The sequence below is a fragment of the Bos indicus x Bos taurus genome, chromosome 4, assembly GCF_003369695.1.
Source record: "Bos indicus x Bos taurus breed Angus x Brahman F1 hybrid chromosome 4, Bos_hybrid_MaternalHap_v2.0, whole genome shotgun sequence".
In the NCBI taxonomy this organism is placed as follows: domain Eukaryota; kingdom Metazoa; phylum Chordata; class Mammalia; order Artiodactyla; family Bovidae; genus Bos; species Bos indicus x Bos taurus.
Window position 1 is genome coordinate 73714490 of NC_040079.1, and position 27040 is coordinate 73741529.

At 41.2% G+C, this 27040-nt stretch overlaps 1 protein-coding gene across 4 annotated transcripts in view; it reads right to left on the reverse strand.

Moving 5' to 3' along the window:
• The window catches only part of LHFPL3 (LHFPL tetraspan subfamily member 3), a 654591-nt gene that overhangs the window by 171460 nt on the left and 456091 nt on the right, over positions 1–27040 (reverse strand). For all 4 annotated transcript variants that reach the window (XM_027539728.1, XM_027539725.1, XM_027539726.1 and 1 more), the window contains exon 2: positions 26628–26864. In XM_027539728.1, coding sequence (XP_027395529.1) covers positions 26628–26864 — 237 coding nt within the window. The remainder of the gene's footprint in view (positions 1–26627; positions 26865–27040) is intronic.

The window sequence follows — 27040 nt, forward strand, 5'->3', positions numbered from 1 at the left end:
GAACAAGGATGTGAGACAAGAGAACTCAAACCACCTGGTATAAAGGGCTAACTAGTAAAGAAAGCAGGTTTACTGATGAGGAAGAATGAAATGCGTGAGAAAGACAGAGATACACACATACACAGAGCACTGTATATGTACTTCTTTACTCTTCCATTTCTAGGTGACAGCCCTAAGTATGCTTTTTGTAAATTCCTCCTGGATTAGTCAAGGTTCAGTTGTAGATAACAGAATCCATTCTAACTAGTTTAAGTGGAAAGGGATTTAATGCAGGAATTGGGTACTTACTAGGTTGTTGGCAGGGAGAGGAGCAGGCTTTAAGCCAAACTTTCAGGAAAATCCCCCAAATGACCCCTCAGAAGTGGCCCAGTGGGGGAGTTACTACCTTTCCAGAAAGCTGGTAAGCAAGAAAGCTGGGGAAGCAAGAAGCTGCTCCCACAGCCACTGGCTTTGGACCGCACTGGTTTTGTCAGGAGGCACACCAGTAAGATTCTTTATACTTGTGAAGCTGAGAACTGGTCAAGGAGATAACTGCTACCACTCTCAACTTCCAAACCAACCCCATAAATTCTAAGGACCTGAGCAATGTGAGCTCTCTCGCTTCAGTCTGTGGCATGCAGCAAACCAGGCATGGGATATGATAGTGTTCAGTGGGCTAATCTACATATCCCCATCATATCTACTTTGACTCTTTCTCCTCAAAGGTGGTCCAGTCAATTTCTGTTCATTTGAACCGAAGAGCACTCATCAACACACCCAAGTGAAATTGCCAGGCTCCTGGATTTGCTAACAATGGAGCCATTAGGTTTCTTTCAATGAGATGTTCAGGGATGGCCACTTCAGAGACCAACATAAAGAAATAAGGACAAGGTCTGGCTCTGCTTGGGAAGTTGTGATCATTATGATGTCTCTTCTGTCCTCTTTTAACAATATTTTGTCCTGAATTATTGTTGGCAAGCCCAGAGCTTAAGATGTGGGTACTTCCTACATGAAATGACATAACTGCAGAAGAATTAACACCGACAAGAACATTTTTGGCATCATCACAAGCCTGAATTGAAGTCTTAGTAAAACAGCAGGTCTTTCTGTGTCCCACAATGCCAGGCACCTTACCCTTCCCTCACTCCCCCACCTTCAGCTGAGGCCACCTGCCACACTGAAAGCCCACCTTCCGAGGATCTGGGGGCAGATTTCAGGAGCCCTGGGCTAGCCATTAGTGTGGTGCTAGGCCTGCATAGGGTCATGGAAAGTACACAGAATGTGAGTCATTTGCTTTGGCACTTCAGTAAGGTAAGGGACCTTCAGTTCAGTTCAGTCGCTCAGTCATGTCTGACTCCTTGAGACCTCATGAATCGCAGCACGCCAGGCCTCCCTGTCCATCACCAACTCCCGGAGTTCACTCAGACTCACGTCCATCGAGTCAGTGATGCCATCCAGCCATCTCATCCTCTGTCGTCCCCTTCCCCTCCTGCCCCCAATCCCTCCCAGCATCAGAGTCTTTTCCAGTGAGTCAACTCTTCGCATGCGGTGGCCAAAGTACTGGAGTTTCAGCTTTAGCATCATTCCTTCCAAAGAAATCCCAGGGCTGATCTCCTTCAGAATGGACTAGTTGGATCTCCTTGCAGTCCAAGGGACTCTCAAGAGTCTTCTCCAACACCACAGTTCAAAAGCATCAATTCTTCGGTGCTCAGCCTTCTTCACAGTCCAACTCTCACATCCATACATGACCATAGGAAAAACCATAGCCTTGACTAGACGAACCTTTGTTGCCAAAGTAATGTCTCTGCTTTTGAATATGCTATCTAGGTTTGTCATAACTTTCCTTCCAAGGAGTAAGTGTCTTTTAATTTCATGGCTGCAGTCACCATCTGCAGTGATTTTGGAGCCCCAAAAAATAAAGTCTGACACTGTTTCCACTGTTTTCCCATCTATTTCCCATGAAGTGATGGGACCAGATGCCATGATCTTCGTTTTCTGAATGTTGAGCCTTAAGCCAACTTTTTCACTCTCCTCTTTGAGGCTTTTTAGTTCCTCTTCACTTTCTGCCATAATGGTAGTGTCATCTGCATATCTGAGGTTATTGATATTTCTCCTGGCAATCTTGATTCCAGCTTGTGTTTCTTCTAGTCCAGCATTTCTCATGATGTACTCTGCATAGAAGTTAAATAATCAGGGTGACAATATACAGCCTTGACATACTCCTTTTCCTATTTGGAACCAGTCTGTTGTTCCATGTCCAGTTCTAACTGTTGCTTCCTGACCTGCATACAGATTTCTCAAGAGGCTAGAAATTAATCCCTCTGAATCTCAGATGCTTGTCCAAGATGGAGCAGTAATGCCTGATATAGATATCTGTAAGAACTATGTGAGATAGTAATTACACAGCCCTCTGTAACAGTGCTCAGCACACAGACCACATGTATTAAATACTACCTTTTTTAGGGTTGGAGCTTTGATATTTGTGGGCTCAGCCATGTTTCTGAAGCCCTACTTTTGGTCAATGGAACCCTGTCTTGTTGCCCTCAGTATGAGTCTGTGTCTCAGTTATAGAAATCTGCTACTCAGCTGCTTGCCACGCAGACATCTGATAGTTTTGAGATTCTGCACTATATCAATCACCCTCTTTATGGTCATGACATCCTTAACTGCCACTGCTGGCTTCAGGTGCCACCTCCTATTTGTCATGTTGTTCTCTGGATGCCAAGCTCTACCTGGCTTTCCTCACGTCACTTTTAGTTGGGTCCTTACTTTTCCTCCTTGCTACCTGTATCTCCCTCTCTTTCTTTCTGGCTTCAGTGAACATATCTGCTCTCAGAGTCTGGATATTAACCTTCTCATGTCAGGCATGAAACAAAGTCCTCCAGGTCCCTGCTGCTCAAACTGAGGTGTACTGGCATCGCCTGAAGCTTACTCTGAATCAGAATCTGCACTCTAACCAGATACCAGGTGATTACAGGCACATGAGAGTTGAGAAGCACTGAACTACAGCAAGGAAATGCAGCTAGCTTAGAAAAGCTTTTGGTAGTGTCTGGCAAAATCTTTTAATCTTTTTCCTTGTGATGTTCTAGAGACTGCTGTTTTCTAAAAGAGCTTGCAGGCACCTCCATCAAAAGGACTGCAGTATGGTATTCCGTGCCTTTTCATTCAGGGCATGGGCTTTTCGTGCTTTAAGGATGAAATCCAGACTTAAGTTAAGAAGCCATTAAATGAAAACTCTGGTAGGATGTTGACTCTAAGGCAGTTCTACTTGCTTCTGGATCAAATCAAATGAAGGAATTCCGCATTTGTGAATTATACTATAAAGAGAAAGCTCCTGAAGTCCATTTTTTATCTTTGGTTTGAAAGTGAAGAGGAACTCAAAAGCCTCTTGATGAAAGTGAAAGTGGAGAGTGAAAAAGTTGGCTTAAAGCTCAACATTCGGAAAACGAAGATCATGGCATCTGGTCCCATCACTTCACGGGAAATAGATGGGAAAACAGTGGAAACAGTGTCAGACTTTATTTTTTTGGGCTCCAAAATCACTGCAGATGGTGACTGCAGCCATGAAATTAAAAGACACTTACTCCTTGGAAGGAAAGTTATGACAAACCTAGATAGCATATTCAAAAGCAGAGACATTACTTTGCCAACAAAGGTCCATCTAGTCAAGGCTATGGTTTTTCCAGTGGTCATGTATGGATGTGAGAGTTGGACTGTGAAGAAAGCTGAGCACCGAAGAATTGATGCTTTTGAACTGTGGTGTTGGAGAAGACTCTTGAGAGTCCCTTGGACTGCAAGGAGATCCAACTAGTCCATTCTGAAGGAGATCAGCCCTGGGATTTCTTTGGAAGGAATGATGCTAAAGCTGAAACTCCAGTACTTTGGCCACCGCATGCGAAGAGTTGACTCACTGGAAAAGACTCTGATGCTGGGAGGGATTGGGGGCAGGAGGAGAAGGGGACGACAGAGGATGAGATGGCTGGATGGCATCACTGACTCGATGGACGTGAGTCTGAGTGAACTCCGGGAGTTGGTGATGGACAGGGAGGCCTGGCGTGCTGCGATTCATGGGGTCTCAAAGAGTTGGACACGACTGAGCGACTGAACCGAACTGAACTTCCTACTCCAGCTTCCCCCAAACCTTCCTTTTACCAGTCCTTCAGGACTAGCACCCAGGCACACAGCAGAGCCAGGAAGTCCTAAGGCACATGGTAGAGAAAAGCTTTGAAATGACATGAATGAATTGGCATCCTGTGTTTGTATTCAAAACATGTCTTTGTGATACTGGGGTATTATAATTTTAACCTTTTTCAATTATCCAGATACACCAAAACCCTGCCCTTTCCCTTCTTAAAAGCTCTCAGTGGCGTAAGGATGAACTATCTTAAACATAAGCAAAAAGAAATCATCTTATGAAAGGTATAGAGATACTGAGAGACATAGTGGTCTTTCCCACCTAACTGCCCCACACCACCTCACTTAGACCTACAATGTCATTAGGTGACTGAGGGAAAAAAAGAACACAGCCTGTCCTTCATTTTGGTTTTGTACACATAGTTACTACCCATTTTTCTGATGAAGCGTTTAAGGGAATAAGTTTTCCATTCTCAGTGCCGATATCAGTTTGACCTGTTCCTATCCAATCAGCACATCTGGGTTGGCTGTCATCTTCTGAAAATGATGGGCTCCATGATGTGCATGAGGTAATCTGCTGTTTTCCTTCAGATATTGACAGGGTTTGGGAGTTGGGTTAGAAGAAAGGGCTTAAAAGTCATTATAAATAAATAAGAGGAAAGAAAAGGGCTCTCCTTTGCAAGCCTGAAAAGGTCTAGAGGTCAATGGCTAGAAAGATTCAAAATGCCCCCAAGACACTTAATAAATCAAGAGATGGTGGAACTTGCTGTTAGTAGAAAGGTAAATAATTTCTTGCTTCTTAAGCACAGCAGTGGTGGTTAAAATACAGAAAGTTAAATTTCTGACCTGAATAGGATTTTTCTAATCTGTGCCTAGTGCACAGTGACTATCACTTGCTTTTAAAAAATGCCACCAGGAAAATATCTAATGATGGAGCTCCATCTTAAATAAAAGATACCGTATGAATTTTTCAACAATAGGGATGACTTAGAAGTAAGTGCTTTAGAAAAGACTACCCGATGTGTACATGATGCAAGACATCTTCATGGATCATTTCCTCATCCCTGAAGGGTAAAGAGGTGAATGTGTCCCTGCTTGCAATAAAATACTTATGTTCAATGGTTAATTACAAATTAATAAAAAGGGTCATAATGAGTAGATGAGTCAAGTGGGCCTTAGGAAGCATCACTACGAACAAAGCTAGTGGAGGTGATGGAGTTACAGTTGAGTTATTTTGAATCCTAAAAGATGATGCCTGTGAAAGTGCTGCACCTAATATGCCAGCAAATTTGGAAAACTCAGCAGTGGCCACAGGACTGGAAAAGGTCCGTTTTCATTCCAATCCCAAAGAAAGGCAATGACAAAGAATGCTCAAACTACCACACAATTGCACTCATCTCACACACAAGTAAAGTAATGCTCAAAATTCTCCAAGCCAGCCTTCAGCAATACGTGAACCGTGAACTTCCAGATGTTCAAGCTGGTTTTAGAAAAGGCAGAGGAACCAGAGATCAAATTGCCAACATCTGCTGGATCATCAAAAAAGCAAAAGAGTTCCAGAAAAACATCTATTTCTGCTTTATTGACTATGCCAAAGCCTTTGACTATGTGGATCACAATAAACTGTGGAAAATTCTGAAAGAGATAAGAATACCAGACCACCTGGCTTGCCTCTTGAGAATTCTGTATGCAGGTCAGGAAGCAACAGTTAGAACTGGACATGGAACAACAGACTGGTTCCAACAGGAAAAGGAGTACGTCAAGGCTGTATATTGTCACCCTGCTTATTTAACTTATATGCAGAGTACATCATGAGAATTGCTGGGCTGGAGGAAGCACAAGCTGGAATCAAGATTGCCAGGAGAAATATCAACAACCTCAGATATGCAGATGACATCACCCTTATGTCAGAAAGTGAAGAAGAACTAAAGAGCCTCTTGATGAAAGTGAAAGAGGGGAGTGAAAAAGTTGGCTTAAAGCTCAACATTCAGAAAACTAAAATCATGGCATCCAGTCCCATCACTTCATGGGAAATAGATGGGGAAACAGTGGAAACGGTGGCTGACTTTATTTTTCTGGGCTCCAAAATCACTGCGGATGGTGATTGCAGCCATGAAATTAAAAGACGCTTGCTCCTTGGAAGGAAAGTTATGACCAACCTAGACAGCATATTCAAAAGCAGAGATGTTACTTTGTCAACAAAGGTCCATCTAGTCAAGGCTATGGTTTTTCCAGTGGTCATGTATGGATGTGAGAGTTGGACTGTGAAGAAAACTGAGCGCAGAAGAATTGATGCTTTTGAACTGTGGTGTTGGAGAAGACTCTTGAGAATCTCTTGGACTGCAAGGAGATCCAACCAGTCCATCCTAAAGGAGATTGATCAGTCCTGGGTGTTCATTGGTAGGACTGATTTTGAAGCTGAAACTCCAATACTTTGGGCACCTGATGTGAAGAGCTGACTCATTTGAAAAGACCCTGATGCTGGAAAAGATTTAGGGCAGGAGGAGAAGGGGACGACAGAGGATGAGATGGTTGGATGGCATCACCAACTCAATGGACATGGGTTTGGGTGGACTCTGGGAGTTGATGATGGACAGGGAGGCCTGGCGTGCTGTAGTTCATGGGGTCGCAAAGAGTCGGACAGGACTGAGTGACTGAACTGAACTGAACTGAACTGAATGAGTGGATCTTTCCCAGTGCACATTACAGGGTAGCTAACTTTAGCTAAGAGAACAAAAATGCAGATTTTATAGAACAAATTTCAGTTTCTGGCAGCATAGGGAAGCATCATTCTTAGCTTAAGACAAATGCCTATTAAAGATATTACATCCAGATGGTATAGCAGAGTTTTTCAAATTGTGGTCTCTGGGCCGGCAACATCAGCATCTCCTGGGAACTTGTCAAAAATGTAAATTCTAAGGTCCCACCCTGACCTGCTGAATCAAAAACTCTGGGGGTAAGAGCTAGCAACCAGTGTTTGAATGTGACCTCCGAGCAATTTGCGTGCTCACCAGTTTGAGAACCACAACGGCACCCCACTCCAGTACTCTTGTCTGGAAAATCTCATGGATGGAGGAGCCTGGTAGGCTGCAGTCCATGGAGTCGCTAAGAGTCAGACACGACTGAACGACTTCACTTTCACTTTTCACTTTCATGCATTGGAGGAGGAAATGGCAACCCACTCCAGTGTTCTTGCTTGGAGAATCTCAGGGACGGGGGAGCCTGGTGGGCTGCTGTCTATGGGGTTGCACAGAGTCGGACACGACTGAAGCAACTTAGCAGGAGCAGCAGCAGCAGCTACCCGGCAAAGTCTAAGCAGGGACTGTGATAGAGCAGAAAGTGCCAGGGTTCTGGAGCCAAGACTGAGTTCCTCTCCTCCTTGCTTTGTCTTCACTAGCTGTGTGATGTTGGTGAGCCATTGGCCTTCCTGATCTTGACTTTTTCTTCTGAAAAATAAGGACCATTTCCCCTCCCCACAGATCTGTTGTGGAGCAAATGAGATTACCTAAGTCCTTGTTCATGCAGTAGCTCAGAAAACACTGATGCTTCTTTTCTTCCCTTCCCTGAAGCTGGGTTCCTGCTAGGAATCCAGCAGGTCAGATTCATCAATATTTGTGGAAAGTTAAGAGCATTTTCATATACTCATGGACATTATAATGAAAGTCAGATAACTTGTATTAGGCAGGCTATTGCTGCCTTGGCCTATGCTGTCCTATTCAGGTCTCACTGCCATGTGTGGCCACTGAGCACTTGAAATGTGGCTCCTTGAACAGAGATGAGCTGCAAGAATAAAATACACACAAAATTTTTAAGACTTAGTATGAAAAAATGTAAAATATTAATTCATATTTTTTCAATATTGTTCACATATTGAACTTAAAGTTTGGATATCCTGGATTAAATAAATATATTAAAATTAATCTCACCTTTTTAAAAAAAAAAAAAGCAACTTTTAAAATTGTGAAGTGAAGTGAAGTGAAAGTCGCTTTGTTGTGTCCAACTCTCTGCAACCTCATGGACTATACAGTCCATGGAATTTTCCAGGCCAGAATACTGGAGTGGTTCGCCTTGCCCTTCTCCAGGGGATCTTCCCAATCCAGGGATCGAACCCAGGTCTCCTGCATTGCAGACGGACTGTTTACCAGCTGAGCCACAAGGGAAGCCCATTTAAAAGTGCGGCGACAGGTAAATGTAGAAGTATTTTTGTGGCTCATATGATATTTCTGTTGAACAGTGTTGGTCCAGGCATCCCAGGGACTGGCATGGCACTGTCCTCATGGCAGACCCAGGAGACCAGGGAATAAAAACTGCTGATAAAAACTGCTTATTAGTTTCTTGGCTACAAAATTTACAATCTCTGTGGAATTGCTCCTCATTAAAGTCTTTGCAGCGTTTTGTAGCTGCAAAGGATTCCACAATCTTTTCATGAGTTATTCCTCAGGACATAGTTTGTGAGGCAGGTCACTGCTAATTTATGAGGCTCGTTAAAATGATCTTCATCATTCAAAGGTCAGTGGAGGCCTCCACAGACATATACCCTCACACAGTGGAGAAGTGGAATAGCAAAGGAATGGGAAGAACACAAAGGAGAGTCTGCGGTGGGGGTGGGGCTGACTTAGAGTAATCTGCACTTGTTAGTAATGTCCTCCCGCAGGGAAAGCTCACAGAGTGGTCCCTGTATCCCTTGTGGCATCGCCTCTCCCCACTCCACCATGCTTTCTTACAGGTAGAATCTAGAGACTTGATTAATGCTTCAGGCATTTTAAAGTCAGTTTTCAGGAAATGAGAGTTCTTTCAGCATTCAGCCCACTCTATCTTCTCTTGCTTAACAAAAGATTGTGAAAGGCAATTCCCTCAGATGTCTATTTGTCCTCAGATCGACTTAAAAATCGGTTCAGGAAATCATCTGTCAATCAAGTATATTATAGAGAGAAACAGTCATGGAATTACGTGAGCTGAGATGTTTCAAATGACAATTTTGTACTTGCACCTCTTCAATTATTCAAGACAACACAAGTCTGCTCTAATCCTTAAAAAAAAATTAGGATTAAGGAAACATGGCACTCTGTGTTTCAAATATTTAGAGTTAACTGAAGAACCCAACTCTTACATGAGACTCAGGGAGGGTTCTAAAACTGGAAAGAAGACCCCCAACATGAGAAAAGCACCAGGCAGTAAAGACAGGTGACTCCATGTATGTCTAATACATGTAATATCTGATCACTCTTTTCATTTCAAGGGTTTGTTTTGATGGGGTGCAGGAAGTTCCCAGCTAGCTAAGCTGAAATAATATTGAGCACCTGCTGATGCCAGACACTCTGCCAGGCACTGAGGGTACAGAACTGAAAGAGACACAGTCTGAGGTCCAGCTTGGCTAAAACAGAAATAGAGGACAATCCCCTTTATATATCCATGATTATTATTTTATTGATTTTCATCTATAGAGTTCATTGTTTTCTTTTTTTCCTTGCTTGCAAGGCACCATTCTAGGTTAATTGGCCCTTGGGACATTTTTAGAGTATAAAGGTATATTTAAATTTAATTTTAGCAACAGAGAAAGGGATATTTTACACACAATAGTGAAAAGGCTTTAGAGTCTATATTTAGTATTTAAAACAAAAATGCCTTTTTTGAATGAATGAATGCTTCTTTGAAGGTAAAATTGTTGCATTATATTGTAATATGAATGCACATTTCAGGCTGCTTAAGCAGGTTTTCCTCTACCCTAGGGCAAATGATTCATTTTTTTTTTTCTTAAGAGACTTGAGGATACTCATCCATTTCATCAACTGATAATTTTGCATTTAAAGTTTATATATGCCAGACTGTAGCTATTGATATTAGTATGAATATCAACATCAGTCTATGACAGTCTACCAAAGGTTCAGGGCAAGGTACTGTTAAAGTTTTCTAAAAAACTTCTAATTTCATCTTAGAACTTAGTTAACATGTCTACATTTGTTCTGGATTCAAGAGAAGGTTTTTCCCTCTTCATTTCTTAAAACAATACCCCCAAATAGCACTTTCTACTCAGTTGTCTACTTTAAGGATAGATCTCCAACCCTCTGCACCTCCCACCCTCAGAGCCCAGAGTAAGACTTACCTATCTTTGGTTACTTTAGTTACTGTATTAAAATTAATACCACACTAGTTACTGGGCTTCTGCACTACTGTGTGTGGGTATTTCTGTCTGTGAGAGAGACTTGCTCAGGCCCACTTGAGCATCCAGTTTTCCTGCTTTTTCAGCTAGGCTGTGTTCCCTCTCTCCTGTCACTCAGGACTACCTGTCAGAGTCCATACAACTTGCTTTGACCAATGGAATGTTGCATTGTGACACAGCAGAGGCTCAAACATCCTGAGCTGTTGAGCTTGATTTTCCTGTGTCTCTGTCATCACCTCGCGAAGGACATGCTGGCCTATTAGTTCCAGGAAGAACAAGAGGGACACATGGTGCAGAATACCCCCAGACAAATCTAACCCAGATGCTCCAAACCCAGGTAACCCACTGACTCGTAAGGAATAATAAACGATTGTATTGAGCCACTGAGTGTCGGGATGGTTTGTACACAGCAGTAACTCCCATCCTTCCCACTCTGTCATTATCACAAGAGACAGCTCTCCCCTTCTCTATTTCATAGGCTTCTTTCCCACCTAACTTCACTATGTCCCAGCAACCACTGGTAAAAAGTGTGACGTTCTATGGCACTGGGGAAGTGGAAGAGGAAATCAGGGGAGGATATAAGGGCAAAGGAGAAGACTGATGCTAGTTTTGAGATTCCTATTAGGAAGATGAAAAACGTAATTGTCACCATACTCAGCCTGCTCCTGCCTCAATTCTTCCATCTCCTTTCTGTCCTTGAGTCCTAATTTCTTACCCTTAATAAACATCATTCCCACAATCAATCTTCACAATGAGGCTGCAGTTTTATTGTATTTATTGCTAACATTTATTCAATACTAACCAGATATATTAAGCACTGAGCTAAGTACCTTACTTAGATTTTATCTTTTAAACCTCACTGTGATGCTGTAAGATAGATAGTATGATCTACATTTTACTTCTGAAGAAGCTTAAGAGACATCAAGACCCACAGCTAGTAAGTGGTGGTGCTGAGGCTCTGATGCAGGCAGCCTGATGTCACAGCCCGGGTTCTTTCCCCCACACCCCACTGCCTCCTTGTGCTGAATCCCCTTGTCCCCATGTCCCACCGTCATTCTCCTCACCCACTCTACAGACACACAATAATGAGTGTATTTTTATTCTAATATGTTTTATATTACACTGTGGATCACTGTTTGATGTGTATTATTTTTAATTTTTGTAAATGGTATTTTATTACTAATCATATTATTTTTCTTTTTCACTAAGCATCTTGTTTTTGATACATTCATGTGGTCATGTGTTGATTGCCAAAGCAATCTTGACAAAAATGGACAAAGCTGGGGGTATCATCTTTCCAGACTTCAGATTATACTACAAAGCTATAGTAATCAAAACAGCATGGTACTGACACAAAAACAAATACACAGATTAATGGAACAGAATAAAGAATTCAGAAATAAACCCACATGCCTATCGTCAATTAATCTATGACAAAGCAGGCAAGAATATACAATGGAGAAAAGTCTGTTCAACAAGTGGTATAGAGAAAGCTGTACAGCTACATGTAAAACAGTGAAATTAGAACACTCCCTCACACCATATATAAAAATAAACTCCGAATGGTTTAAAAACCTAAATGTAAGACACGACAGCATGAAACTCCTAGATAAGAACATAAGTGAAACACTCTCTGACATAAATCATAGCAATGTTTCCCCAGATCAGTCTTTCAAAGCAAAATGTAAGTAAAAGCAAAACAATTTTTAAATGGAATCTTATCAAACTTAAAAGCTTTTGCACAGCAAAGGAAATCAACAACAAAAAGATAACCTTGGAAATGGGAGAAAATATTTGCAAATAATGTAGCTGACAGGAGGTTAATATCGAAAGTATACAAACAGTTCACACAACTCAATATATATATATAAATAACAACAACACAATAAAAAAAAAACGGGCAGAAGACCTAAACAGACATTTTCCCAAAGAACACACAAAGATGGCCACCAGGCACAGGAAAAGATGCTCAACATCACTAATTATTAGAGAAATGCAAAATGCAAATCAAAACTGCAGTGAGGTACCACCTAACACCAGTCAGAATGATCACCATCAAAAAATCTACAAACAATAAATGCTGGGGAGAGTGTGGAGAAAAGGGAGCCATCTTACACTGTTGGTGGGAATGTAAATTGGTACATATACTAGGGAGAACAGCATGGAGGTGCCTTATAAAACTAAAAATAGAGCTACCATATGATCCAGCAATCCCATTCCTGGGGTATATATTTGGAAAAAATAAAAGATACATGCACCCCAATGCTCACAGAAGCACTGTCAACAACAGCCAAGATATAAAAACAATCCAAGTGCCCATCAACGAAAGTGGCTTAAGAAGCTGTGGTATACATGCACCATGAAAGAAGGCGTGGCGTATGTACATGAAAGTGTGAGGGAACTCAGACTTTCTGTTTGGTTTTGGTATAAACAGAAACCTGCTTTAAAAGATAAAGTTTATTAATTTGAAAAAACCACTTCTTAGAGCTGTTTCTTGGAATTACTGAGGCCATCTTTTCATTTTTAAGTTTTACTTAAAATGAGTATCCCCAGGTACATATTCTTCTCAGAGAAGTTTGATAGCTACAAGAGACTGAGGGCAAGAAAGGGGGTGACAGAGGATGAGATGGCTGGATGGCATCACTGACTCAATGGACTTGAGCTTGAGCAAACTCAGGGAGATAGTGAAGGACAGGGAAGACTGGCCCACTGAAGTTCATGGGGTCGCAGAGAGTTGGACACGACTTGGTGACGGAACAACAGCCTGAAATGTATAGTTTTAATAATAATAAAGCTTGTTATCTAGTGGTTGTAAATTAGCTGGTGAGGGAAAGGATCAATCTCTCTCCTGAGTGTATCAGGAGAGACAGCCAGAGAGGAACGGGTTTCGAATACTGAGGGAGGATTTCTCTCCATTTTAGCTTCGAATAAAATGTTATTACTTATGTTTGTTTGACTCATGGCTTGTATTTGCCATGTGTATGGTGAGGAAAATAAAGATGTGCTCTGATCCAGACATAGTCACTCACTAGCCTAGTGGCGCGAAATTTTTATCATCCTGTGGACAAACTGAAGGGACTATGTTCTCCTATATTCAGCAGATTCTTGTCTTTACTGCATTTTCTGCCTTGGTGGAATCCCTTCCCTCTATCACTTCTGAAGGACACCTCTCATAGACATTTTTAAGGCCCTGAGTTTGCCTCTCATTGTTCCACAATGCACTGAAGGACTTCGCAGCCAGGTTGGAATTGGGTAACATGGTAAAGAGTGAGTCTCATTTCCATCAGGGGGTCAGGGACTCTCCTTGGTGACGGCCACTGTGTTTACAGAGCCAGCTATAAGGTTTGAGCTCTTTGAGTAGCACGTGTAAAGGAATAACTCCTCCCACATCCCACCCCTGCTTATCCTGAGATATGAGTATATACAGGAAGATTATAAAAAACAAAGGAAAAAGAAACTTCCAACCAACCAACCCTCGCCAGTCGTATTAAAAATATTTGCAAGCTACCAGATAAAAAAAGTCACATTTAAACATGTGGAAGGAGCAAGCTCTAGATTTTAAAGAGGTCCCCATTACAACACAGAGTTGATAAGAACAGAGGGAGACCCTGGTACAGTGGTTAGAGTGTGGGCTCTGCACCACACAAATAAGCTCTATATTATGTGTTAATTAAAATTATAAAATCAAACTCTCAAAATAAACACAGTTGATAGGAGTCAAACACTGACAGACAGTTTTACATGCATTATCTTATTTTTAAATCTCTGTGAGGCAGGTACTATGAATATCCTTACAGAGGAAGACACTGAGGCTTACAGAGGTTTACCCAAGTTCCCAGGGCCAGCAGATGGCACAAATTGATTTCCCAGGGCTGGCAGACAGCTCTGTTTCCAAAAATAGTAGCAAGAGAACTATATTGTGGGTACACACTCACTCATGTCTGACTCTTTGTGACCCCACGAATTGTAGCCTGTCAGGTTCCTCTACCCATGGGATTTTTCCAGCAAGAATCGTGGAGTGGGTTACCATTTCTTCCTCCAGGGGATTTCCCTGACCCAGGAATTGAACCTGTGTCCTCTGCATCTCCTGCATTGGCAGGTGGATTCTCTACCAGTGCGCCACGTGGGAAGCCCAGACTGTATCAGACAGGTGATTATTTAGCCTATTATAGAATGAAATTACTTTTTTCATGGGTTACCTGCTGATTTCCAATTATAATAATTAGGAATGATTTGAGACAGTCTTTATCTCCCTACTCTGTGGCTCAGCTTCCTTAGCTGTAAAATGAGGTGCTGGATGAGGCTATTGGTCCTTAGCCCTGGCTGCACATGAGAAACTCCTGGGAGTTCTTGTACTTGGATCCGCCTCATGCCAACTGAAGTGGAATCTCTGCAGTGGTGCCCAAGCACTGGAATCTACTTTAAAGCTTCCCAGGTGATTGTAAAGAGTCAGTGATTTATGCCTCTAAAAGTCCTCACTCTTTGTATTTCAGCACTTCTTTAGCTTGATCACCCCCTGCCCAATACATGAGAGGGAAGAGTTGGTCATTCACTCTACATCTGAAGAGGTATGAAGCCCACCACTAAGACTTTCTCTTAGGTTGATTAAAAAAAACCCCAAAACTAACCAACCAGTCACTCCTGTTTTTAGAAGATTTTTCTGAAAATGAGACTTCAAAACAGTGTCATCTGGTAATCTGCTGCTGCTAAGTCGCTTCAGTCATGTCCAACTCTGTGCGACCCCAGAGATGACAGCCCACCAGGCTCCCCCGTCCCTGGGATTCTCCAAGCAAGAACACTGGAGTGGGTTGCCATTTCCTTCTCTGATGCATGAGTGTGAAAAGTGAAAGTCAAGTTGCTCAGTCGTGTCTGACTCTTAGCAACCCCATGGACTGCAGCCTACCAGGCTCCTCCGTCCATGGGATTTTCCAGGCAAGAGTACTGGAGTGGGGTGCCATTGCCTTCTCCAGGTAATCTGCTACCTTGTACTAATCAACATAGTACCTTTGAACACCCTCACCAAGGTCAGGGAAGGGTTTAAATTTTTTTCTTTTTTTAAATGGGTGAACTGGAAACAAAGCTCCCAGAGCCCAGATAATTGTACTTCTCCTGTCAGTACAGTCAGAGAATGTCTCATTTTGTGCATTGGCATTGGCACCAAAAGGCCAGCCCCTGGTGAGGAACTATCTGGCCAGCAGATGGAGTTTGCTCATGTGACTTCTGGGCTTGTCACCTTCTCTGGGACGAGGGACAGTGCTCTAGATTCTCTGTGGAGAACTGCCGCTTATAAGGGCTCTGGGTCAGAGCCCTCCTTCAGTGAGGGCCGCAGCCTCACCTGCTGCCCTGAGGGGCCGTGGCTGGCTTTTCTCCAGTGACCAACCAGTCTAGTGGCTCTGTCAGAACACGTGTTGGGGTGGCTGACACCCACACCACAGCTGCTTTTTCTCCCTCGTTGAATCCTGCCCTCCAGATCTCTTGACAATACTGTCACTCTCACTCTTGTGGGCTCGACAGCACATCAACCTGCAGACAGCGTTGTGTGGCAGTTGCCAGAATGCACATTCACCTCCTGGTTATTCCAGGCACATCGTCAAAGGTGACATGGACGAATTAAGCTAGAGAGATGATATCTAGTCACGCCAAACTGATCTTTCTCTACCAAATCCAAGGCCCAGATTACATGTGCAGTAAAGCAGGAAGAAAAAGTCAGTGAAATCATAAATGGCACTTGCTGAGGATCAGCTGGCTGACTGACTAGAAAGACATGGTTCAAGGGTGACAATGTTGGCAGTTACAAGGGATTTTCCTCAGTTTCTGAAGCTTAGATTTTCAACAGGCTGCTCTAAAATGAACGTTTTAGCAGTAAGACAAAACTCCCCACCTCTCCATTCTGACTTGGCCCTGTCCACAACACATCTACTGCAGTTTTTCATTTCTTCACAGTTGTGTTCTCTTTTGTTTATCTAACACTCACAGACTCGATGCTTTTCTGCAAGCTGATTTTTTTAAAGCCTCTAAGCAGATGAAACCTTGTCTACCCAGTTGTCCTTGGGAAGCAGTCTCTGCTTATTATAGCATTATCTTTCACTGGCACTGGAGTGAGGTAGCTCAGAGATGGGCATGCACTCATTTTACAGAGACCAGGTACCAACAAAGTTACCTGCCAAAGCCACAGGCATGAGAATGGGATTGGACTTCAGAAATATAACCTAATACATGTAACACTACCTGTTCTCCCCAAAGAGACAGAGGGCAGACCCTGCCCCACTTATTCTGGAACTCCTGGTGTCTATCATGAGGCTTGGCATACACAAGGAGAGGAAGAAATGTTGATGAGTTGACTGCCTTGGTTTTTCCCATCACTCAGCACACAGCAACTGCACATTTTTGTGGCTGTTGAAATAAAGCCTAAAGAGGTGCACTTGTGTGCCACAAGTGGCAGAGTTACAGTACATTGTTCTAATATGCCATTCTTTGATTCTTGAAAAATACATGTGAAGGAAAAACTGCTTCATGTACAGAAAACATGTTAGGAGGGGACATTGCTTACAATTTTTTTTCATGTAATTGATTCAATAAAAATAGTGTTTAAATTTATTAAGCATTTACTATTTCCTGAGAACTACAATACTGGAGATAAAAGATAAATAAGATATAGTTTTTATTTTCAAGAAACTTAGAGTAAAAAATGTTGTTTGCAGGGTTTTTGTGAGAGGTGGTCATATTCTGTGAAGCACTGTTAGCCCACCAGACTCCTCTACCCATGGGGATTCTCCAGGCAAGAATACTGGAGTGGGTTGCCACGCCCTCCTCCTGGGGATCTTCCCAACCCAGGGATCGAACCCAGGTCTCCCACATTGCAGGTGGATTCTTTACCACCTGAGCCACCAGAGAAGCCCTGAAGCACTAACAAAGAACTCCTATTTCCGCAAGTAATCTCAACATTTATTTATCTCAAGAGTATTTTCTTGGAACTGTGTCCTTACCTTCCTTGCTGCTGCTAAGTCGCTTCAGCTGTGTCCGACTCTGTGTGACCCCATAGACGGCAGCCCACCAGGCTCCCCCGTCCCTGGGATTCTCCAGGCAAGAACACTGGAGTGGGTTGCCATTTCCTTATCCAATGCATGAAAGTGAAAAGTGAAAGTGAAGTTGCTCAGTTGTGTCCGACTCTTCGCGACCCCATGGACTGCAGCCCACCAGGCTCCCTCATCCATGGGATTTTCCAGGCAAGAGTACTGGAGTGAGGTGCCACTGCTTACCTTCCTTACCAGATATTAAAAACAACACTCTTTCTCCTTTGTCAGGGCCAAGTGAAGTATCAGGTTACACTTAGGGTCAAGTGAAATGACAGGTTACATTTTCAGTGTGTTCTCTGACCACACAATTGAAGATCAGTGAGCATGTAGCAAGAATGTAAACATCATTTGCCAAAAAAGTTTCATGTATACTAAAAAAGAAGTCTGAGTAGGGAGGCTGAGGCCCAAGGAGATTTAACTAGAATTAAAGTTAAGAACACTTACATTTCATTTGGTACCTATTCTTTTCCAGGTAGGAAACATGAAGAGAATTAGAGACTTCAGCATGAATAAGAGAAAAAACTAGAGGGGTTCATTGTTAGGAAACTAACTAGATAAACAGGAAGAAACTAAACTACTTGAGCATATTTATGGGGGAGAAAAAATTTTCAGAGGTATATTTGTGGCCTAGAAACTTAAATGTGTAGATGAGACCAGAAGTAAGAGATTTTCCCTGAAATAAAGTTTACTTTAATGACTGAGTCTGTATTACATGTAAAAAACAGCAAATTTAGGAAGAGATAATGGATCTTAATTAATTAATTTATTGGATCATTAATTTCAAAGACTGAGGAGCCTACTGATGCAATCTAGAGTACATAGATCTGAAATTAGACTCAGTCTTAATAAAATAAAATTAAAAAATAATTGGCCACAGATCAGTAGCTTAGAAGTTAAGTAAACATAATCAATAAACTTGGGTGGCCCCTCAAACTTGGGAGGTGGGGTTATGATATTCCCTAAATTTTCAGCTCTCATGATGATACTGTTAAATGGGGAAGTAAGGGGTAGGAAGAAGCAGGTAACTTTTAACCTAACTGCAGGACTTCATTTAAGTTTTGCTGGAATGTTGAAAATTTACTGGTAGGACTAAGTGTTAGATTTCATGTTTTTGTTGTATACAATTTCTTTTTCATTTTTCATTCCCTCCTTCTTTCTTTCTTTTAGCTGCTTTGATGTTTCCCTAGAGATTCTTTCTCAGGGACAGAAAAGATCAGTCCTGATTTCAGGGACTGAAAAGATCACTGAAATGTCAAAATTGTTTTGGATATTGGAGTAAAGTAGTTAGAGACGGAGCCTGTGTGACAGCCATTCAAAGTCAGCCCTGCCTTTGCCCTCAGATTCTTAAACCACTTCAGACTGGCAGTCTAACTGGGGAGGGCTGAGAGGAAGACACTTACTCTGAGGGCATCATTTCAGGTTGGGTACCCATCAAAGGGAGCGCTTCCTCTTCAAGCACATGATGGTATATTCATGATCTCAATGTGTATTTGTTGGATGGACTAGAGTCAGTCTCACAACAACATCTTAGATGTTGTCCAAGTTACCTTGAGGCATAGAAGGTCAACTGAAGGAGACAATCTCTAGCAACACATCCATGAGCAACTGCAAAGTTCTCTTTCTTCTCCCATACTTTTGGATGACCTCCCCTCCCCCTCCCCAGTGGTGCACTCTGCCCTGGTACCTAGGGTAGACAGTGGACAGCACTGACTACATGGGTGCCTGCAGATGCCCAGCAAGACATGGAGTATCATGCTATTGGGTGAATGTGTAACTTTAACCATTACAGACATAATAACTGTTTCCGCATAAATCAAGACTCTAAAGTAGAAGAGGGGTTAGCTATGAATATTACAAGGATGTGGGCTTCCCTGATGGCTCAGATGGTAAAGAATCTGCCTGTAATGCAGGAGATGTGGGTTCAATCCCTGGGTCAGGAAGATCCCCTGGAGAAGGAAATGGCAACCACTTCAGTATTCTTGCCTGCAGAATCCCATGGACAGAGGAGCCTGGTGGGCTACAGTCCATGGGGTTGCAAAGAGTCTGACATGACTGAGTGACTAGCACTTTACTTTTACTTTAAACATTACAAGGAGGCATGTTTCAACTTAATAGAAATAAAAACTTTCCAAGGTTAAGATCTGTGTAAGATTGGAATGACCATCTCATGAGCTAGAGATTAATTCATTAATTCACTCATTCAATACATAATTATTGTGTACTTACAAATGCCATGCATTATTCTAGGCACTGAGAAAACAGTAGAGAAGAGAGAAAAATCCCTGCCCCTGTGGAGCTTTTCTGGGGAGACAATTAACAACAGCAGCAGCAACAACAAGAAAAGCAGAATATCCAGTGGGCTGGATACAATACATGTGTCAGAAAACATTTTAGAGAGGTTGGCCAGGGAACAGCCCACTGAGAGGGTGATACTTGGGTAAGACATGAAAGATATAAGGGAGCGAGCTTTGAGGTTTTGAGGAAGAACATTTCAGGCAGAGGGAACAGCCAATGTAAAGACCCTGAGATGGGAATACCCCTGGAGTGTCTGAGAAACAGCAAGAAAGTTAATGCGTCTGGAGCAGAGGAAACAAGGAGAAAAAGCTCAGAGGAGGTCAGAGTGGCCAGGATGGAGGCAGATCTGCAGGGTCTTGTACACCTTGGGAAAGGATTCTAGCTTTCACTCTGAGTACATCATCCAGTCACAAGAGGGTCCTGAGCTGAAGAACAGCATGATCCAGCTACCCTTCTTTAACAGGATCGCACTGGTTTTGCTCTGCTAAGACTTGGCCTGCACCAGGGTAGCAGCAGTGATGGGACAGAGAAGGGTGAGGATTCTGGGTGTCTTTTGACACAACTGAGCAACTAAATGACAACAACAGCAAGTTAATATAAGGATTGACAACTGACTATGAAATCGAGCAGTTAGGATACTAGGGGCGCTCTTCATATGACAGGGTCCGTGTAGTGCCAGGGAAGAAAATGTGAATGAAGTGAGCTTATGAAAGAGTGAGAAGCTGCAAGTATATAAAATCATTCTGTGAGCACTGAGGTCTGTTTCAACTCTCAGATGGATTTGAGTCCTTCTGAAAAAGTGTCAGGATATATGCTATTTTTTTGATGTACACTCTGAGATACTTCAGTGACCACAAGGACTTCATTCAACACAAATCCCATTGGGAAATACAATTCACTACGGCCTTGCTAAAAATTCAAAGTACTGGAAGGTTTCCTGATCTTATTTCACTAGGTTTTTATAAAGTTACAGAGTCAAGCAGAAGGATGAGTTTTAAACCAAGGCTATTCCCTATTCTCAAGTGTATTAAGCTTTTGATTGAATACCATTATCTAAAAGCTACCGAATGAGAATAAGACTAAACTCTTACTTGTACAGGGCTGACTAGTCAGTGGAAAGCAACAGAATCAGCATGCACTAAGAGTTGATTACATCATGTTGTGTAATAGAACTTGAAATTCTGAGTAAAATGATTTGTGTTTGAGTCCTGAATCCATTCCTTCCTAGCTGTGAAAATTTACACAAAATATTTAACTTTTACAAGCCTCAGGTTCTGACATGTAAAACTAGGATGACAGTAACTATCTCACAGGATCATTCTAAAGATCAAATAAAATGTCATTTGGAGGAAATGATTAGCAATAAGTAAAGCCTGTATCAACATTACTGATTATAAATTGCTTCTATACCCATGTTTTTGTCAGATTCTCCTAACTCTATAGAGGAGGCAGAGCTGGGTGTTATTGTTTTCATTTTAAAGAAAGTGAAGCAGAGGCTCTGAGGTGTTAAGACACGTATTCAAAGTCACATGACTAATAAGTGCCAAAGGTGGGACCAGAAACAGAGTTTGAGTCTGTGATCTGGGCCTCTGTTCGCTGTCAAGGCGTCCACATGGAATCTAGTGGGGCAAGGAGCCGCCTCTGCATGGGACTGAGTTTCTAAATCTGATTCATTCTCTTCTTGATGGTATGAATGAGTGGGGCTGTGGGGAGGTTCATGGCTAAGGAAGAAACACTGAGGCATCCTCAACCTCCTTCCTTGAACTTTCTTTCCCTTCTAGTCACTCCTGCATTGCTAACACACCCCTAAAGAAGCCTTTAAGGGCCTTTAAGGACATTCTTAAAGGACAGTTCTGAAGGTGTCCCTTGAATTGGAATATTTTACAGCTGGAAGAAGCCTCAGATGCCATTTAGGCAAGCCTGCACTTTACGGACAAGGAAGCTGAATTCTGGGACTATTAAGATATGAACACAGGGCCCCTCAGGTTACTCACACCAGCTCTCGGCAGTGAGCGTTCTATCCACAGACCACACTGGCACCCACAATGAGGTCGTGGCACGGCATGGTACCTTCAGTCAAAATTCTGAAGTGTTTCTCAATTATTTACGTAAAATGAATTTATTGTAACTCCCCCTATTATAGCATTAAAAAGAGCTTAAACCACTTAATAAATGGTAGCTGAAGTCATCTCTTGATGAATAATGTTTTCTCATTTACAGTTAAAGTGCTAGAAGACAAAGTGACTTTAAAACTGCTTGAGAGGCCCCAATTATCTGATAAGCAGTTCCAAAGACCATACACACAAATGCAGAAACAGACCTCTTTATGAGTGGTGTCTGACAAGGAAAGAGATATTTGTGGCAAAGGACCTCTGGAAAATGTAATTATTTATCCTTTCACAATTAATGAAAGAAACTGAAAATGAAGCTTTCATTTCAAATCCTTTTTATCTGGATGAAACTTTAATTTTACATAATTAAATTGACTTCACAGTTCAGTGTGTTAAAATATGCAATTAAGCAGCATATCAAGGTTAAATGCCTAGTGTTGTTGGCTCATTTAGAAATCACACTGTCCAACTCCCAAACAAGAATGAACACCTATCTGTCTGCATCTATCCCTAGAGCCAGGACAGCACACAGCCAGCAGGGCTGGCTCCCCAGATTCAGGGGACACGGCTATGTTTTCTCGCATATGCTAACTCTTGTATACAGTGAGCTGGGTATTTAAAGTTTTCACTCCTTTTTTGTTTTTCAGTGGAAGCTTTTGTGGGGCATATAAAAATATTCCAGGAGTCTGATTGACTGCCACAAAAGATTAACTTTATCTCTTGCAGAAGTTTCCTCTAAGATAACACTTGCATCGTCAAAGCTGTTGCTTTTGGTTTGGTCAAAGAACGTAATAACTTCTTTATTCAAGTTTTGCCATTTCACAATTTATGATAAATTTCAGCTAGGGCTTTTTCAAATTATGTTTATATTCTTTGAAAAGGAGGGCCTTATGAAATGCTGTGAGAGGTGTGGTATGGGGACATGGAAATGGGATCGAGGTGAGGTCACTGGAAATTGAGAGGCAGAGGTGGACGTGTTCATCTGAGCACCTCTCCCTCTTTTCTCTTTGAAAAGCACCTTCGTGAAGATTAATTCATGATTTTGGAGCATACAGGTCAACAATCAGAACTGAGTTTCCTTCCCTTCTTTGCTATAGTCTGTAACAGTGATTCTTGTTTTGACCACTGGGGTGAGTGTTGGGAAGGACTCATAGATCTAAGCAGTATCTTACGATACTGAACCCATTTGGTGGCTTCTCTAGATATACAGGGCAAGCGTGTTCTTATATTAATTATAAAAAACAAATGAAGAAAAGCGATAAGGCCTTTCAGGACAAACTTCTTTGAATTGGGGGGCATATGCCACAGTTGCAGGTTTATTCTTCCTATAATGGTCCCACTACTTGCTATAGGGTGTGGTTTGTTATGATGATTGGCAGGTCATAAACCTGGAAGGCTGTAAAAAGTATTACAGTGCGTGTGGCAATATAACCTATACATGAATGTACAAAGGTTTCTTCTTCTGAGCCAAAGCTTCAATTATGGTACTGTCTGCTTCCATGATACTAGAAGGCATCATGTAGTTTATAAAATCTCCTACAATTCCATGAGCTAGATCTGCCTCTTGTTTTACTGCATTGCCTTGGAACCCAAAGGAGGCCTTAGCTATCAAAGGACATAATGTTAGTTTTATCAGGAAAAAAATGTATCATGAGAAACAGTTTCAATAAGGGAGAACTTATATTAACATAGCCATGCAAATTGTAAAAGCCCCTATTTGTATATAACCAATTTCATAATTACAAATTATTTTTATAGATCCTCATGGAAGTGAGATCTAACAGAAGGCAACATCAAGGTATTTGGTTTTGGTTACTGCTTGCACTTGAAAGCCATTAAACTACTGGTTAGTGAAACTGTGTCTACACACAAACATACAAACAAACCACTGATAGGCTTTCTCTCAAACAACCTGAGTTTTTGCAAGTTTTAACACTGAACAAGTGTTTGAACAATAACAATAAAGGCTACTTTGTATAACTGTAAATATATCATTTCTCGGAAACATTCAGGTGTCATTACATTTTATACAAGGCTTAGAAACCTTGCTCTGACTTTAAACGGACATTATTGTTTAAGAAATGCCTGGGTAATAAAACTGTTGACACATTCTCAGAGTTCTAGGAAAAGGAATTGCAGCTGTGAAATAAAAATGCAGTAGAATTGAAATATTTTATCAGTATGGCCTGATGTTCTCTGCTGCTTTACTAGATCTATCTGATGTGATATAGATGAACTGCTACAGATTCTAGTTCTTCAGAAGCAGATGGAAGAAACTATGGTCTATACCCATATATGATACATCCAAATGCAGAAGAAGATCAACACGAAAAATTACATACAGATAGTCCCTAAACCTTATATTGGTTTATTTTAATCTTCTTTCCCATTAAAGCGTTTATTAAGGTGTTTCCAATATATCGAGTTGAAAATAACACTTTCTTTAATAAAGACCTAGATGGAAGGGATCAGACATCCACATTTAATTGAATCAACTGGAAGGAAAGATTCATCTTAAAAACTATTATTATTCTATAATCCTCCTGTTCCTTCCTGAGGTATGAATTCAGGAATTGTCAGATTCTCATAATATGAGATTATGAGTTAGAATTCTCAGCAGTCAAGTGAAAACTTTCCTGGTTTTGCTATTTTTTTTTTCTTCTTGTTATATGTGGTCAAAGAGTACCTGGAAAGTTAGAGGTTTTTAATGTAACTTTGATTTGTCCAGTGAAAAAATAGCATTCTTGGTGGTGGTCAGAAACAAGCATTTGCAGAACAAAGTAGTATTTTTAAAAATTCATTCTCTAGGGAAAGTTATTCTAATATTAAGTTATCTTTACCATAAAATTGGAAGTGAAGTTAACAGGACAGAGACCTATGTACATACAACAAGTCCCAAAGACAATAGCCAAGGGCACCAAATTAATGAGTACATGTGAAAGCACTTTGAATCTGCAACATGCTTTATAAGTGTAATAACCATCTTCACAGGGTCCTTTCTACGTAGAATAGGCAACTTTGAGAGGGAAGTAGTTGTGTTTTTAGGAAGTCCAGCACTACTCCCTTACGAAAGGATTATTTTTGTGTTTAGAATATTCTTGATAGAACTGAGTAAACCGTTACGTTTTCTGTCTATAAATGAGGGAGATAAAGGGCTCATGGGTGACTGCTGCTCTCCTGGCCTTCTCTATTTATCTCTTTAAGTTCATGGTTTACCAACATAAAGAGTGATGCTCTAAACACAAAGCTTACTACACGATCATTACATGTGACGTTCATGCAGGTGCTAACGTGCGCTGATATCTGAGGCAGTAAAGAGTTCTCAAGTAAACACTACTCGAAAGAAACGGAATTTCATAATTCAAGGATAGATTTAGTTCTTAATTAGGGAAAAAAGCTAGAAGGCTGCGCCACTTAATTGAAGGTGGCTCCAAAGTATTAAAGATAATGTAAAGATAAAACAGTTTAAGGAAACTAAGGCTTTAACAAAACAGAGACAGTAAAATTCTATCCCAAGAAACTGGTTTAGAATTCTGGAAAGAAAATGAAAAGATTCATCTTGAGTAATGACTTGTTACCTCTTACCAGGATACTGTGATATTCATGTATTGTTCACTAGTCTGTGTGTGTGTGTGTGTGTGTGTGTGTGATATTCATGTATTGTTCACTAGTCCGTGTGTGTGTGTGTGATATTCATGTATTGTTCACTAGTCCGTGTGTGTGTGTGTGTGATATTCATGTATTCTTCACTAGTCCGTGTGTGTGTGTGTGTGTGTGATATTCATGTATTGTTCACTAGTCCGTGTGTGTGTGTGTGTGATATTCATGTATTCTTCACTAGTCCGTGTGTGTGTGCGTGTGTGTGTGTGTGTGTGTTTCAGAAGGCATTTTCTCTTTCAAAAGAAATTTGAGGACTTTGATTACCCAGATAACACATTTAGAATTCAGCTAATTAAGCAAATACTTAAATAGCTTACTGTAACTATCTGGGGTATCTCTACCTCTTTTGGAGAGACTGAGTCTAAATTAAAATATAGTGAGTAGCTGAGTAAAGATGCTTATAGATGATTCTCGAAGATTCCCCAGGCATTTATTTCACTTACTGTTTAGCCAAGTAGAGAATGCTCTCCTCTCTCTCTATACATACATATATATATATGAACTATACTATATATATATATTGTGTATATATATATATACACATACATATATATATCATGAACTCAGAGAGGGAAGGAAAAAGAAACTGGAAAAAGTTGAAATATAATGGACTCAGAGAGCCTCAGAAAGATAAACGCAAAAATACACTATTTTAGTTGCGTACATATCTTGAGTTATGCTTGAGAAAGTCTATAAACTAGACACCATGAAAAGATGCAGCATCCACTTGTGTCAAACTCCCAAATCATCCTTTCTCCAACCCTCCACTTCCTTGGTAAGGCCTAAGGTTGTAATGCATAGCAGAGGGAATTACATTCAATATCCTGTGATAAACCATAATGGAAAAGAATATGAAAAAGAATGTACACTTGATGTACAGTAGTCATAAGCCAACTATATTTCAATAAAATAGATTTTTAAAAGCATGCACAGTGGATAAACATCAAGGTCCTACTGTATAGCACAGAGAACTATATTCAATATTTTATAATACACCATAGTGGAAAAGGACATGAAAAAGAATGTAGATACATTGTCTAACTGAATCACTTTGCTGTACAGCAGAAATTAACATCGTAAATCAACTATACTTCAATTTTTTTTGTTTTTAAAAGCAGCAAATTAGACCAAGAGGGGATGCTACCAGATGGGAAAGGATGGAGAATGCCATTTTTTGTGCTTTGGGGTAAGAGTTCCCCAAAGCAACCTTACCTTTGTTTTCTGCCTTCAGTTCCTCTGCCATCAAGCTGTCTTGTCGGTTACCAAGCACAAATGCCAGAAATGAGAGGATGAGGGCATCCAAAATCCCAATGATAGCCAGGATGTAGGCCCAGCGGACTGAACAAGCCCCAAGAGTGTACTTGTCTGTCTTTTCTCCACACATCCGTTTTACTTCATCTGAATCCCAGCCATCAGGGAAAATCATACAACCAAGCACAAGGCAGGCAGCTTAGAGAGAGGAAAAAAAGAGAAAAAGACTTAACATAAATTTCATTTTAGCAAATATTGCCACTGTGTGTCAAATCGTTGTCCAAACTCTTGATGTGAAGAACAGCATGTCTTACTGCTGTCCACCCCTGAGTGGTTCTCCCCTCCCCACCAGTTAACTTCAAAGCAGCCCATCA